Raw genomic sequence first — 15,937 nt, 5'->3', positions numbered from 1 at the left:
ATCCACATTGTTCATGCATCAGTGCTTCTTTCCTTTTTAAAGCCAAGTAACACTCCACTGTATGGATGGACTGCGTTGTGTTCATCCACTCATCTGTTGATGGACACCTGGGCTTGTTTCCAACCCCTGACCACTGTGAGCAGTGCTCCCCTGAACTAGAGCAGCTTGTTTTTCCGAGCAAAGTTCTATCGTCGCTGAACCCCGCCATCATTCACATGTGGCTGCTTTCATGCTACAGTGGCAAAGTTGAAGAGTGGTGTTAGAAACGGTATGGCCTAAGACATGTACTAGTTGACTCTTTACAGAAAAAATTTGTTGACTCCTGAGTGAATGAGTTTGGGAGCTGGGTCACCTGGAAGAAACTGCTAGGTTTTTTTTTCACTCAATATGTATTTTTTATTGTTGGTTGACAACGTGTTAATTTCTGCTGTACAGCAAAGTGATTCAATTATATATATGTATATTCTTTTTTAAAAATATCCTTTGCACGATGGTTTATCATGTTATGTGTGTGTTAGTTGCTCAGTCGTGTCCATGTGACCCCATGTGACCCCATGGACTGTAGCCTGCCAGGCTTCTCTGAGAAAGAGGTTTCCCAGGCAAGAATACTGAGTAGGTTGCTATTTCCTGCTCCAGGGGAACGTCCCACATCCAAGGACTGAACCCTGGTCCCCCACACTGCCACAGATTCTTTACCATCTGAGCCACCAGGGACGCTCTTATGGTTTATCATAGGATATGGAATATAGTTCTCTGTGCTTGTAGAAACTTCTGGTTTTGCCCCAATAACATTCTTAACTATAACTATGGTTGAGAAAATGGCCGCAAAGAGCACATTTCCCAGCATCCTTTGCAACTAGGTACACGCCAGAAGGAGGTTCTGGTTGGAGGACTCCTAATGGAAGCAATGGTCACAGCCTCTTGGTCTTGCCTGAAGGGATGACATTTGACCTCCTCAGGCCTTCCCCCTTTACCACCAGCTGGAGCAGACATCTTGGACCCTGAGGGAGAAGAAGCAAGATGAAAAGATGGTTCTGCATGGCCGTATCAGCCCTGGTAATATAATATAATATAATATGATATGAGAGCCCACTGTGGCTCTCATTTTCATCCTCTGATTACCAGAAGTGTGTGCCTTTCCACGTGTGTATCAGCCATCAAGTTTTCCATTCCGGAAATTCCTATACATGCTTTAGTGTATGTTCCATAGGGTGTGATCTGTCCCTTACTAATTCAGGGTTCTTTACAGATCCTATTCTTTTCTCTTTCCTTCTGGCCGCACTGGGTCTTTGTTGTGGCATGAGGGCTGTTTGTTGTGGGGCTCTGGCTTTCTCTAGCTGCAACACTCAGACTTAGTTGCCCCACATCATATGGGAGCTTAACTTCCCAGCCAGGGATGAAACCCAAGTGGTCTGCATTGGAAGGTGGATTCTTAACCCCTGGACCACTAGAGAAGTCCTGATACTATTCTCTTTTTGGTCAGGTGTGGTGCACACATATGCTCCCAATATTTGCTTGCCATTTCATGCTCTTCACAGTGTCTTTGATGAACTGAAATACTTCATTTTAATGAAGTTTGAGAGGGTCATCTTTTTCTGTATCTTCCTTTCATGCTTGTTGTGTCTCCTTGAAAAAGTTTTCCTGGCGCCAACGTCATAAAGCTATTCTCTTACACTGACTCCTAAAATCTTCTATCATTTGGCTTTTCACAGTGTTTAATACACCCAGAGTTGGGTTTTGTATATAATTTCATGTAGGGACTTCCCAAGTGGCTCAGTGGAAAGAATCTGCCTGCCAAGCAGGAGACACAGATTTGATCCTTAGGTTGGGAAGATCCCCTGGAGAAGGAAATGGCAACCTACTCCAGTATTCTTGCCTGGCAGGCTTCAGTCCATGGGGTCACCAAGAGTTGGACATGACTTAGAAGTTCAACAAGAGGAGTTTCATGTTGGGTAAACCAGGGCCCTCAAATGCTTTGCTTTTAATTTTTTACACAGAAACCCCATTTCTGCTTTTATGAAAATCATCAGTGGAACCTCTGTAAACGTCTGGCAAGATTATCTTCCATTTATTTCTGATGTTGGATTATACTCTATTGTCATTCAGTTCCAATGCATTTTTTCCAGAAGAAAGAAAGACAGACCAAAATGCCCAAACTCCTGTAAGCCTCAGGATTAGGGTGGGAATTTAAAACCAAAGGGAGTGTGGTCATAGTTGGGGAACCCCCAAGATGTCCCCCAGTGATCTCTGCCTGGTCTTCAAGCCCTTGTGTCATCTTCTTGCCTTGATGCAGGCTGGACATAGTGACTCCCTCCTAAATAATAGATTATAACAAAAGTAATGGGATGTCACATCTGAGATTAGGTTACAAAGGACTGGGACGTCTATGTCTCTCTCTGATAAAGCCAGCTGCTATGTTGTGAGCTGTCCTGTGCAGAGGCCCCTGGCATAGAACTGAGGGGAGCCCCCAGCTAATGGCCAGCAAGGAGCCATCAACCTGCCAACAACCACATGAGTGAATTGGGAATTAGCTCCTCCCACAGTTGAGCTTTCACATGAAACCACAGGTTTGGCCAACATCTTGATTGTGGCCTGTGTGAGACTTTGAGGAAGAGGCATATCCCTGACCCAGAGAAACAGTGAGATGATAAATATTGGTTGCTCTTTTTTTTCTAAAAATATGTATATTTACTTATTTTGCTGTGCCAGGTCTTAGCTGCAGCATGCTGGGTCTTTTTTAGCTGTGACTTGTGGTATCTTTGGTTACAGCATAGGAACCCTTAGTTGCAGCATGTGGGATCTTGTTTCCTGACCAGGGATCAAATCTGGGCTCTCTGCATCAGGAACTCAGTCTTAGCCACTGGACCATAAGGGAAGTGCCAATATTTGTTGTTCTAAGTTGGTGCATTTGAAGGCAACTGTTACATAGTGTTAGGTAACTAATACAGAGGCCATCCCAGAGTGGAGCAAGGACAGTGAATGTGGCTGATTCTGGGGGCTGTTTACCTGGAAGCCACCATTTTCTTCATGGTGGGAGGTAGGATCCAAAACTAAAGGTCTCATTGGTCTACACCAACCCTGGTGATCCATCTCCCTTGTCAGCTTAGGTGTAGGCTTCTGACCCATTTCTGGCCAATGGTGTGCAAAAGGAGATTTCCAGGAAATTTTAACTGCCTGAGAAAAAGAGATATACACAAATGGAGTTTTGGAGCTCTGACAGCCACCCGGGGATTGAGAAAAAGGCCATTAAAGGCAGAGAAAAGACAGCAAACACTGTCCAACACAGGACCTGTCTAGCCTTCTTTTTAAGGATATGACCTAGTTTTGTCCATGTGGCTTCTGCTCATACCTCATTGGCCAGAAATGGTCACATGACCACGAGCTACAGGGGAGGCTGGTAAATGCAGCCTTTGGTTAGCTATGTCCACAAATGATGCTTCTATTATTGTCCTAAAGGAGGGAAGAAAGTGCTGGGGGAGGGGTAACCATCTACCTCTACCACAAAAATATATGTTGTACATTATAAAATAAACCCCTACAAAGCCGCTGCCCACTAAAGGACCAGATTTTTATTGATATCATCTCGCCCACTCTTCCCTGCTCCCTGCTCCCACCTCCCTGCCTTCCCCACTCCACAAGGCAACCACTGCCCTTGGTTTTTATGTTTCCTTTTTTAATCCTTGAGTTTTAAAAATTCTGTTAAAATACATATAATCTAAAATTAACCATTTTAACCATTTTTAAGTGTACAGTTCAGTGGTATTAAATACATTCAGTGTTGGGCACCATCACCACCATTCATCCCCATAATTATTTCATTTGTAAAACGGATATTCTGTAGCTGTTAAACACCAACTCTTCATTCCCCCTTCCCCAGTCCCTGGAAACTACCACTGTATTTTCTGTCTCTGTGATTTTGCTTAGTCTTGAGTACCTCATATAATGAGACTCAGACAGTATTTGTCTTTTTGTAGCTGGCTTATTTCACTCACTATAATGTCCTCTAGGTTTACCCAGTTGCAGCATACTGCAGAATGGCTTTCTTTTTAAGGCTGAATAATATCCCATGGACTGGATGGGTCCCATTTTGCTTATCCATTCTTCTGATGAGGGACACTTGAGTTTCTTCCATGTTTTAGCTATTGTGAATAATGCTGCTATGAACATGGGTGTACAAATAGCTTTCTGAGAGCCTGATTTCTATTCTTCTGGGCATATACCAAGAGGTGGAATTGCTGGATCATTTGGTAATTCTATTTTTGACTTTTAATTTAAGTATAGGTGATTTAGAATGTTTCAGGTATACAGCAAAGTGATTCAGTTATATGTATATTCTGAAGGAGATCAGCCCTGGGATTTCTTTGGAAGGAATGATGCTAAAGCTGAAACTCCAGTACTTTGGCCACCTCATGCGAAGAGTTGACTCATTGGAAAAGACTCTAATGCTGGGAGGGATTGGGGGCAGGAGGAGAAGGGGACGACAGAGAATGAGATGGCTGGATGGCATCACTGACTCAATGGACGTGAGTCTGAGTGAACTCCGGGAGTTGGTGATGGACAGGGAGGCCCGGCGTGCTGCGATTCATGGGGTCGCAAAGAGTCGGACACGACTGAGCGACTGAACTGAAACATACATATTCCTTTTTCAGATTCTTTTCAATTATTACAAGATATTGAATATAGTTCTCTGTGTTATACAGTAGGTCCTTGTTATTTATCTTTTTTATATATAGCAGTATGTACCTTTTAATCCCAAATTATTCAATTTATACCCTCCTTTCCCCTTTGTTATCCAAAAATTTGTTTTCTATATCTGAGTCTATTTCTCTTTTGTAAATAAATTCAACCCTTCACATCAGGTGGCTAACCTATTGGAGCTTCAGCTTCAGCACCAGTCCTTTCAATGAATATTCAGGGTTGATTTCTTTTTGGATTGACTGGTTTGATGTCCTTGCAGTCCAACGGTCTCTCAAAAGTCTTCTCCAACACCACAGTTCAAAGCAGCAATTCTTTGGCGCCTAGACTTCTTTATGGTCTAACTCTCACATCCATACATGACTATTCAAAAAAACATAGCTTTGACTAGATGGACCTTTGTCTGCAAAATGACGTCTCTGCTTTTTAATGTGCTGTCTAGATCTGTCATAGCTTTTCTTCCAAGGAGCAAGTGTCTTCTAATTTCATGACTCTGTCGCCATCTGCACTGATTTTGGAACCTAAGAAAATGAAATCTGAGACTGTTTCCACTTTTTTCCCCATCAATTTTCCATAAAGCGATGGGACTGGATGGTATGATCTTCATTTTTTGAATGCTGAGTTTTAGGCCAGCTTTTTCACTCTCCTCTTTCATCTTCATCAACAGGCTCCTTGGTTCTTCTCCGCTTTCTGCCATTAGGGTGGTGTCATCTACATATCTGAGACTGTCGCTACTTCTCCATGTCTTGACAATTGTAAGTAGTGCTGCTGTGAAGACTGGGATGCAGGTATCTTCTTGAATTAGAGTTTTGTTTTTCCAGATATATGCCCAGAAGTAGGATTGCAGGATCATATGGTAACTCTGTGTTTAGTTTTTTAAAAGAATCTCTATGCTCTTCTCCATAATGGCTACACCAATTTACATTTCATGTTTAATCTTTTGAGGAACCTATGTACTGTTTTCTACAACAGGTATATCATTTTGCATTCCCACCTACAGTGCACAGAGGTTCCAATTTCACCACATATTCACCAATGCTTGTTTCCTGTTTTGTTTTGCTCTTTGATAACAGCCAATGTATATAAGGTAGAATTCCCAATTTTTTAACCTTGCTATGTGTGCTATGCTTAGTTGCTCAGTTGTGTCCAACTCTTTGTGACCCTTTGGATTATAGCCCTCCAGGCTCCTCTGTCCATGTGATTTTTCAGGCAAGAATACTGGAGTGGGTTGGCATTTCCTTCTCTAGGGGATCTTCCCAGCTCATGGATCAAACGCATGTCTCCTGCTTTGCTGATGGATTCTTTATCTACTGAGCCATTGGGGAAGTTTTGTGCTTATCATATTTTATTAATCACCCTTAATTATCCCTAAACAAAATCTCTGTGGGTGTACCTGGCAGGTCTTTTGAGCTTTATAAATGTAGTATCATGCTCTTTGAAGCCTTCTAGGACATTTTTTTTTCTTTCGGAGAAGGCAATGGCACCCCACTCCAGTAATCTTGCCTGGAAAATCCCATGGGCGGAGGAGCCTGGTAGGCTGCAGTCCATGGGGTCGCTAAGAGTCGGACACGACTGAGCGACTTGACTTTCACTTTTCACTTTCATGCATTGGAGAAGGAAATGGCAACCCACTCCAGTGTTCTTGCCTGGAGAATCCCAGGGACGGGGGAGCCTGGTGGGCTGCCGTCTGTGGGGTCGCACAGAGTCAGACACGACTGAAGCGACTTAGCAGCAGCAGCAGCAGGACTTTTTTTTTTCATTCATCATCACACTTCATTTGTCAGAAAGAAGAAGCTCACTTCTAGAGAATGGCAGAAAAAAGCCTGTCATTGAGCCATTGGTGTGGAGTCAACTGTGGGACTCACTGCATCGGAGCAAGAAAGTTTCTCACAGTTCAGCAAGCATGAGCCTCAGTCCCCAAGCCACATGGGTGACACAATGGACTTCACATGCTGCGAGGCAGAGGGCCAAGGGCTCAACACCTTTTGTAGAAAGCAGTAAACAAGCCAGCTTCCCTCTGTCGGGAACGAAACAGTTACACAGAAGTCATGCTGCGGGGTGGTGGGGTGGGGTTCCTGGCAGTCCAATGGTTAAGACTCCGTGCTTCCACTGCAGGGGCACGAGTTCAATCCCTAGTCTGGGAACTAAGATTTCACATGCCTTGCGGCCCAGCTAAAAAGAAAAGAAAGTCATGTTGTGTAGCCTATGTGCTTAGCTATGGAAACTGCTTGGTCTTGGGAGAAGTATGGATCTGCACTCTGGCACAGTCAGCAAAAGCCTGCAGGTGGACTTCCCTGGTGGTCCAGTGGCTAAGACTCCAAGCTCCCAGTGCAGGGGGCCTGGGTTCGATCCCTAGTCAGGGAACTACATCCCGTATGCCATAAGAGTTTGAGTGCCGCAACTAAAGATTCTGCATGCCACACCTAAGGAACCAGCATGATGTATCAAAGACCAAAAATCCCTCATGTCATCATAATAGCTACAGATGGAATTCAGCTTGGAAATTTGCACTCCACTCAAACAAGTGGAATAGGTTAGCCCATCATTGTGATGGACAACAAGTACTAACAGTACCAGCAAAGGACATTGCTGAAGAAACTGTTATAAGTGAAGAAGCGCAAACGACAATGGATCAAAATAATTGAAAGCCAGGTGGAGTCTCCAGAAATAGAAGTAAGGAGTCTTTTACCCAAACAGATACATACTTTAAAAAAAAAGCATTAATTAAGAAAAAAAGAATTTTAAAAAAGAACGTGCAGGGTGCTCAGGACCTGCAGGCTGCCTGCACAGAGGTCATGTAGACACATGTGCCTTATCCATTTCATAGCTGAATAATATTCCTCCACTGTGTGAAAATACCATGTCATTGATGCTGCTTCCAATCTTGCCCACATGCAAGACTCTCTTGAGGACAGAGTTACTGAGCTATGGGTTGGCCCTGTGGTTTAGCCACTTTTATATTTTACACCCCCCCCCTTTTTTTTTTTTTGGCATGCAGCATGTGGGATGCTAGTTCCCCATTCAGGGATCAAACTCACACCTCCTGCAGTGGAAGCATAGAGTCTTAACTGCTGGGCCACAGGGAAGTCCCTTACTTTTAGCCTTTCTGACTGTTACTTGCAGCCAAATGCACTTATCAAACTCGCTTCCAGGGGTGGATCCCACAGCCCCTGCCCTGGCCACTCAAATGTACAAACAACTCCAGGTCTAGGAGGAAACCTATAGAAGAAACCTCAAGAGGAATCTCTGGACTTTACTGAGGAAACCCTGAGTTGAGTAAGATGCCACTTTTACTCCCTGGTGGTATGGGGGATCAACAAAGTCAAACTCAGATATATAGAAAAATGAAGCTTCATTCTTTGCCCATCCAAGTTGATAACATGAGATTTTCACCTGCTACATCAAAAAACAAAACAAAAAAACTTCCAAACAAGGGTGAGTGGGTAGCATTTGAGTGTGTCCCTGGCATTTGTGTCTTAACTTGTTTGAGCAAAGAGTGACAGTTGCCCAATATCTTGGGTTCAGATCCTGGCTCCATCCCTTCCAAAGTATCTCCCTTCCCTGGACCTGCTTTCTTCTCTGTGAAATGGGACCATGGTAGTTGTCATGATTTGCATTCATGGGCGGGAAGTATATTGAACAGTGGCTGCTCACAGTAGGTGCTTTGTGATTTTTTGGCCAATTTAGGAAGACAAGGAAGTCACCATGCATCGAGGCTGTGTGCTTTTTCTTCTTTTAATGTCTGCTGTTAATAAAATATTTTTACAGAGACCAAAAAGTCAGAATAGTGCAAAACATCTCAACACCATGCATTCATGACCACTTCTCGTTGGTTTTGAACATTTGTTCCAATATTTACAGAGAAATGGGGGCATCTGTGCAGATGCCAGACTGACGGGATGGAGTTAAAACAGACAAACAGCATTTTGAGTTCACATTTGCAATCACATGCTAAGAGAAGGTGTGTGGAGGAAGACCCTCCCTGGACTGCGTGGCCAGGTTTCAGGGTCTCAAGGGGCCGGGGCCAGAGGTGGGGTCTGAGTTTCCCTGACTGTGTAGCCAGGGATGCCTAGGGACCGTCCGCCAGTGACTTGTGCCTCGCACAAGAGTCACTATGGCTGGGCGGGGGGCGGGGGGCAGATGGAGGGGGTCCTACTTGACACTGTCAGCTTGATTTGTCTCTTAAAAAAAGAAAAGGCAAAGAGAAAAGCAACACGTGTCGGCGAAAATGACTTTGGTCCTTGACAATTATTAGGAAAGGATGTTCAAGGGGACGGCAGGGGTCATGATGGAGAGCAGCTCCGCAGCGAGTTCCCCTCCCTCTCTGCCTGAGCAGCAGAATTGGGGCAACTCTGCACTGCCTCCCCTCTGCCCCTGTGTCTCAGTGTTCCCACCTGTAAGATGGACATTGCTGGGGGTGAAGGACAGAAAGGTCTCTGAGGTCCCAGCCGGAGAGGTCCCAAGGATTTCTAGTTGGCTAAGTCTTTTTTTTTTTTTTTTTTTGCATCTCTGATGGGGGCATGGTGAGGTTTCAGTATGTAGTGCCGGAGAACCAGGACTGGGGCATGCCCCTGGGTACCTCCTTATTTTAGGTAAATCTTTTGAGGACAGACTGGAGAGAGCAAGGAGGTCCCTCTTCCTTCTAGTTCTGTTTTTGCCCTTTCTCTCCTGTCTCTGCAGCCTCATCTCTGAATTGCTCTCTCTTCATTTCAAAGTTCTGGCTGTTCCCATCCAGGCATGATCTGATACTCTGACTCCTTCCTCTGTCCGTCTGCCCACCCCTCTTTTCTCTCCTTCCCTCCCTTCTCTTCTTTGGGTCCTTACTGTCTCCTCCCTTTTGAGGGGGGATTGGCTATGTCCCTCAAGGTCACCCCCACCCTACCCCGATCCCATTATGAGCCTATTTTATCCTTTTCCTGATCCATGAAAATCTGGGGCGAGTTCCCTGCATGGAGCAAGGTCCCAATGCAATGCTAGGACCCCACTTGTGCTCAGAACCCCGGGCACCCCAGGTGAAATGGTGGAAGCCCAAAGGTATCGTCCAATGTTGGGTGGCCCTCTGCTCCTCTCTGAGCCTTGTCGTTCCCATAGAGGGATGTTCTGAGTTCAAACACTTCCAGTCCCCTCTGTCCTCTCTTTACTCTTTGCCCTGTGGCTCAGCCAGTCTGCTGGGAATACCTCCTGGGTGCCTAGATCTGTGTGGGAGGGGAAGGTTGGTATGGACAGACACACGTGAATGTGTGGGCACACACAGAACTCCCTGCCTGAGACATAATTCAGTTAGAACCCCCTTCCCAACATCCCCCTCCCCGGGTCCAGCATTTGCCCACTGAAATTGGGGCTCTTGAGGGGCTTCAGAGCCCCTCTTGGGGGGAAAGAGTGCCTTTCACAGATACCCTCAGCTCCATGGCATCAGAGACAGAGCCTGCGGGAGGGGCAGACAGAGGAGGGACACTGGCTGGGGAAGTCCTGAGGGGGTTGGAGGTTTTCCACAGAAGGGAGTATTTGTGATGAGTTTTGAGGAATGACTATGAGTTCTCTGGGGGAAAGAAGCGAGAGAAAATTTCCCGAACAGTTTTAGCCTGGGAGTCAGAAAACGTCATTTGACAAATACTCCCTGAGGCTCCCTCCATGTGCCTGGGCCGGTGCTGGGGACACACACACACACACACTCTCTCTCTCTCTCTCTCTCTCTCTCTCACTCACTCACACACCCTTAGACCAGAGCACCTCCCAATAAAGTGTTTGGGAAACATCTTGGCTTTGTCTGGCAGAAGCTCAGCTCCCCCTGCCCTTTTCTGCCAGTCATTCAAGAAGTCTTTCAGAGCCTACTCCAAATCACAGATTAACTCCCCTTCGGACGTTGTTCCTGTCTTCATCTCCAAGTCAGCCATCCAGCCCACCTCCACCTCTTGGATGGTCTGAAGTTCAAATTTCCCTTTCGGGCCTCATGACGGAGACTTCAAGGTCCCTGCAAGACACCTCCAGCCTGTCTGTTGTCCCTGGGGTGGAGGGGCCCTCCTGCCCCTCCATCCTGAATGAGAACTTTCATCCTAATCTCTAATTCCAAACCACTAGTCACCTGAAACTGCCTGAATTTACACACGCTCAAAACGCTTAGTCATGTCCGACTCTTTGTGACCCCATGGACAGAGGAGCCTCGTGGGCTACAGTCCATGGGATTTCCCAGGCAAGAATACTAGACTGGGTAGCCATTCCCTTCTCCAGGGGATTTTCCCAACCCAGGGATCGAGCCCGGGTCTCCCGCATTGCAGGTGGATTCTTTACAGTCTGAGCCACCAGGGAATTTAGGGGACACAAAAATACTTCCAGGTAAATTAGAAATAACAGCGGCTTCATCCAAACTCTTGTCCACAGATGGGGAAACCATTACCATAAATATACAACCCTTAGTTTGCACATGGCCTCCTTAGAGATGCTCAACCCCCCCGGGCAGTGCACAATCAGGACATCTGTACCAAGGGGCCCTGGGGCTCATCTAAGGCCTAGTTTTTAATATATCCTCCAAAATCTTTCCAAGAATTAATTTCAGCGTCCTGAAAGCATCTTGTCCTCCCTCCTACCCCCACCACCACATCAGTCTATTCTTCATGAGGTAGCCAGCGGGAGAGTCAAAACCTGAAATCCAGACTCTTCCCAGATTTAAAATCTCCTGGGGCCTCCCAAGCCTCTAGGGTAAAATCAAAACTCCTCAGGGCTTTATACCAGATCCCGCCTGGTCTGAGACCTCGGCAGGCCTCCCCAACCTCATCAGCATCCCCTACCACCCCATTGGTTGACTCAGCTCCAGCCACCTGACCTGGCTATGCTTCAAGTCAGCCCACTTCAGTTCCCTCTGCCTGGAGCTCTTTTCTCTCCAATGGGTGGTTCCTTTACACTTTTCACCTCCACAGAAAGCCCTTCCCCCTCTCAGGTAGCCCCCATCACTCCAGGAGCCCAGTTAACTCTCTTCTCATCCCTCTGTTTAAATTTTTCCCTAGTACAGCACAATCCTGTATTTATCAGTCTGGTGGGAAAAAACCCACAGCATACACATACTGGTCCAATGTGAAAAAGCAGATCCTGAGCAAAGACAAGCCGTGCCAAACTTTCCCAAAACAGCTCCCAAAATGCCTGTGTGAACTAAAATGGAGAAATTTGGCCAAACTGCCCCAAAATCCCTGGTGAAGTGTTTCAGGCAGCTAGAGGCGCCACCTGAGGTATCCTGTGCCTGTGTGTTTAAATGAATGAACGAAATTTGGGGGGAGTAAGCTCCCCAGCAAATTTGTATATTCACTCACACACACACATACACACACACCCCTCAAGTTTCTGGTCCCTTTCCATTCTTTCCTGACTCGAGCATTCTAGGGGAGGAAGAAGTGGTTGGGGCAGGGGACTGGGTCCAGGAAATCCCAAACCTTCACTCTATTTTGGTGGGAGATCAAGAGTTCTCAGGTATCTAACCCCGGTGTCCCAATGGAAAGCAGTGAAGGCAGGGGTTTTGCTTGGCAGCCAGAGGTGGAAGGGGGCACTGGGGGACTTGGCCCTGAACCCCCACCTCTTTAAGGATTGGGGGCAGTCCCCTGAGGGGGGTTAGCAGCAATGGGGAGCTGTATCGGCTTATCCGATCTCAGCTCACCCTTCAAAGGGGCACACAGGCCAAAGAAAATGGGGAGGGGATGTGGTACTGGAACCCTCGGCATTGTCTTAAGCAGCTCTCTGGGCCCCGGTTTTACCATCTGTCAAATGAGTGGGTTGAACTCTATGATATAAGGACTGGATATGTGGTGGGGAACGGGGGAGGCAAAACCCCGTAGGGAAGCTGGGGCAGCGTGGATGTCCCAGAGCAGACCCCTTGGCCGGGTCTGGGCGCCCAAGAGCGCATGTGCTTTTGAAATCCCATCCTCTCCCCTTCCCTGTTTATTTTTTGCACAAACATCAAAAGGGACTCTGGTCCACCTTGGTGGGGGGGCTCTCTAACCACCACCCTAGCCCCTCCAGTCCCCACACCACCCCAGGGGGCGCGCCAGGAAACCCTGCCCCTTGCCCAAGGCCCGCCCCTCAAGGGAGCTGAGAGTTCCATACTTGGCAAATTGGTCTTGGGCCCCAAAGGTTGGGACCCGTCTTATGGCTTTTCCAGGGGGCAGGAGGCAGGGAGTCCAGGTAACACAGCTCTGGGACCTGGCCTCCTCTATAGGGGCTGGTTTTCCTCCCATTACAGCTCGAAAAGCCCCTAGACGCTGGGGAGTGGCCTCAAGTAGGGGGGATGTGGCTTCTTCCTTCCTCTTGCCCTGGCGCAAGGCCTCCTGAGGGGGCGGGGCGCTGCCATTCACCTTTCCCCAGAATGGGAAACTAAATCAAAGGCGCAAAGGCGGGATGCCTTCCGTTCAGAGCCCGGAGAGTCACCCTCAGGGAGGTCCAAGCGCGCAGGCACCGCCCCGCCCTGCGCGCTCTGCGCAGGCGCAATGGTGCCTGCCTGCGTGCACCGCACTAGGGAGCAGGCCCGGCACCGCCTTCCTCGGCGGAGCGCGTGTCCGACTTGAGCTTGACGAATTCCTTAGCCACTTCGTCATTGCTGCGTTGCGACAGGATGCGCAGCACCGTGAGGCCCGTGTCGTCCATGTGGATGCGGCGGCCAAGCGGCAACCAGCAGGCGGCGCTCCCGCGCTGGACCAGCTCGCGCAGCTGCAGCACGGCCAGCCCCACCGTACGGTCCTCGCGCGCGAAGCAGTAGTCCTTGACGCACACCTGCAGCTCGTAGCACTCAGGGCCTGTGTCAGCGCTCAGCGTGCTGCGGGAGGGCGGAGAGTGAGGACAGGTCTCACCCTCCTGGCCAACCAACCCCACCGGCGACTCCTCCTCCCTCACCGGGTCACGCCCACACCCGGGCATTCCGAGGCTGGTCCACGCCCATATTGAGTGATCCTATTTTCATAACCTGGTGCGGAGAACTGACTCATTGGAAAAGACCCTGAGGCTGGGAAAGATTGAAGACAGGAGGAGAAGGGGACAACAGAAGATGAGATGGTTGGATGGCATCATCAACTCGATGGACAGGAGTTTGAGTAAGCTCCAGGAGTTGGTGATGGACAGAGAAGCCTGGCGTGCTGCAGTCCATGGGTCGCAGAGTCCGACACGACTGGGTGACTGAACTGAACTGATTTTCATAGCCTTCCAAGAGAATAAGCCTGGCTCTGCCCCTGCCCCAGGTGTCTTGCCCCGCAACCCCATGCTGGGCCACGGCCACATCAGCTGACAACTCCTCTCCCTAGCATGATCCTTGCCCATTCTCTCCACCTTTCCTTCTCTCACTTCTCACTCAAGGACACCCCCATGAAACTACTCCCAGCCCCCAGCCAAGCCACATCCTCACCCCAAGAGCGCCATGTTCCCACCCCGTGATACCAGCGCCCACACCCACAGCCGGCTGAACCGCTGCCTCCACCACCTTGACCCAGAGGTGGCATCCAGAAGACCCTTTACCAGGCTCCCATCTGAACCCAAGTTCTCCCCTTGACGTGGCCCCTCCCCCACGCTCCCTAGCCTACTCTTCGTACCCCCAAGATGCCCTCTCCATATAACCCTGCCCTGATGTCTCACCATGAGTGACTACCCACTCTAGCACTCTTCCCCCTCCTCCAGGTTACAGAGTTCCTGCAGCTGGGTCCTGCCCTGATGCTGGCTAGTCAAGAACTCTCTTCTTTCTGGCCACACTGGCACTGATCCCTTGCATCTCCTTCCCAGGCCGCATTCCTAGCCCTCAACTACTTGGGCCCACCCCCAGGAGATATCTGCCCCTACTTATGGTGGTGCTCTTGTTGCCAGGTATTGCTTTAGGTGACCTACATTTCCAAAGGCCTCTGACCAGGAGCTCTTCTCTGATAGGATTGGCCAGGCTCCTGTCCCTCCAGGGCCCCTCCCTTCAGCTCTGATGCCCCCTTACCCTGCTGCACTCTGTCCCCCAAGAACACCTCCCCAATGTTACCCTGCCCCAGTGGGGCTCACATATGATCCAAAGATCTGCCAACCCTCACCCTCACCCCAGGTATACCTTGATCAGACTTATTTATGTTCCCTATAAATCATCCACCCCTCTAGGTCCCTGATGCCCCTGACCAAGATTACTCTTGCTTGTTGCGAAGCCACATCTAGATGTGATCTCAGCCCTACCCACATGACACGTATCCCCATGCCCTGGACCAAGCCACATTCCAATCTTGTCCCCCAGAGCAGACTTCTCCAGATGACCTATCCCAATAGCACCAACAAAGCTCATTGCTGACTCCAGGAGGTCCACCCCTATGCTCCTCAGTCCCTCAGCCCCAAGTTTCTTGCCTCATCATGACCACCCATGCCTCTTGGACCAGAAGTTTTAGCCCCAGAAATGCCCCAGGTCAACATGTTCCTTCTGGCCAGACATCTTCTCCCCTTCATGAGCCTTCACTATGCTATCATATCATACTCACTGTCCCCGACCCTGACCTGTGTGTCCCCCAAGGTGCTGACCCCCATCCTGGTGTCACTCCTGCACTAAGGTGCCTCCTTTCCCACCATCCCCACTTACGATGTGATCCCTCCTGTTCCTGATCCCAGAAACCATGGTGCACCAGACATCCCTCCCACCTACTGGCCCCTGAGGTTCATACCGGGTCATGTCCCCTAGCCATGCTCCCCAAAGCATCCCAGACTTACAACTGAAAGCTCTCATTGTACTTGGGGGCCCAGCTGTTGTTCTTGGATTTGGTCGCAAACTTGCGTTTCTTGTCACTGAGCTGGGGCCCAATGATGTTGACCTCGATGAATGGCCGGAAAATGCCAGAAGTCTGCCACTTGAGATCATTGGCAGCCACCACTGTTGGGGGAATTAAAAGGTAAGACTGCTTAGGGTTCCCCAGTACATAGCTGTGGTTTTCGAAGCCTGGCTGAAAGATTACATTTCCCAGCATGCTTCTGTAGCTAAATATGACCACGCCAATTAGATGTATGAGGAAGTGACGCAAACAGCTTTCAGCAGGGGAATGCCCCAAAGGCAGGGAGAATGCCCTACATTTTCTCTTTCCCCTAGCTGCAGACTGAGAAGCTGATGGGGGCTGAGTTCTTTGGGACCCTATAGAGGAAGAAAACACATTAGGGATAAAAATACGGCAAAAGATGTTTGAAGCCTGGATCCCCAACACTGTGAAGCCCCCACGTCAGTTCTGGGCTGATTGTTCTTGGAGTTACCCCAGAGTAAGATTCA

General features: G+C 48.6%; 1 protein-coding gene across 1 annotated transcript in view; it reads right to left on the bottom strand.

The window, feature by feature from the left end:
* Positions 1–13,188: 13,188 nt before the first annotated feature.
* Positions 13,189–15,937, bottom strand: part of UNC13A (unc-13 homolog A) — a 74,590-nt gene continuing 71,841 nt past the window's right edge. The window contains exons 44-45 of the mRNA XM_068980053.1: positions 15,391–15,550; positions 13,189–13,489 (exon numbers count right to left, since the gene is read on the bottom strand). Coding sequence (XP_068836154.1) covers positions 13,189–13,489; positions 15,391–15,550 — 461 coding nt within the window. The remainder of the gene's footprint in view (positions 13,490–15,390; positions 15,551–15,937) is intronic.

Source organism: Capricornis sumatraensis, chromosome 9 (assembly GCF_032405125.1).
Source record: "Capricornis sumatraensis isolate serow.1 chromosome 9, serow.2, whole genome shotgun sequence".
Taxonomy (NCBI): Eukaryota; Metazoa; Chordata; class Mammalia; order Artiodactyla; family Bovidae; genus Capricornis; species Capricornis sumatraensis.
This window is presented reverse-complemented; position numbering and strand designations above follow the sequence as displayed.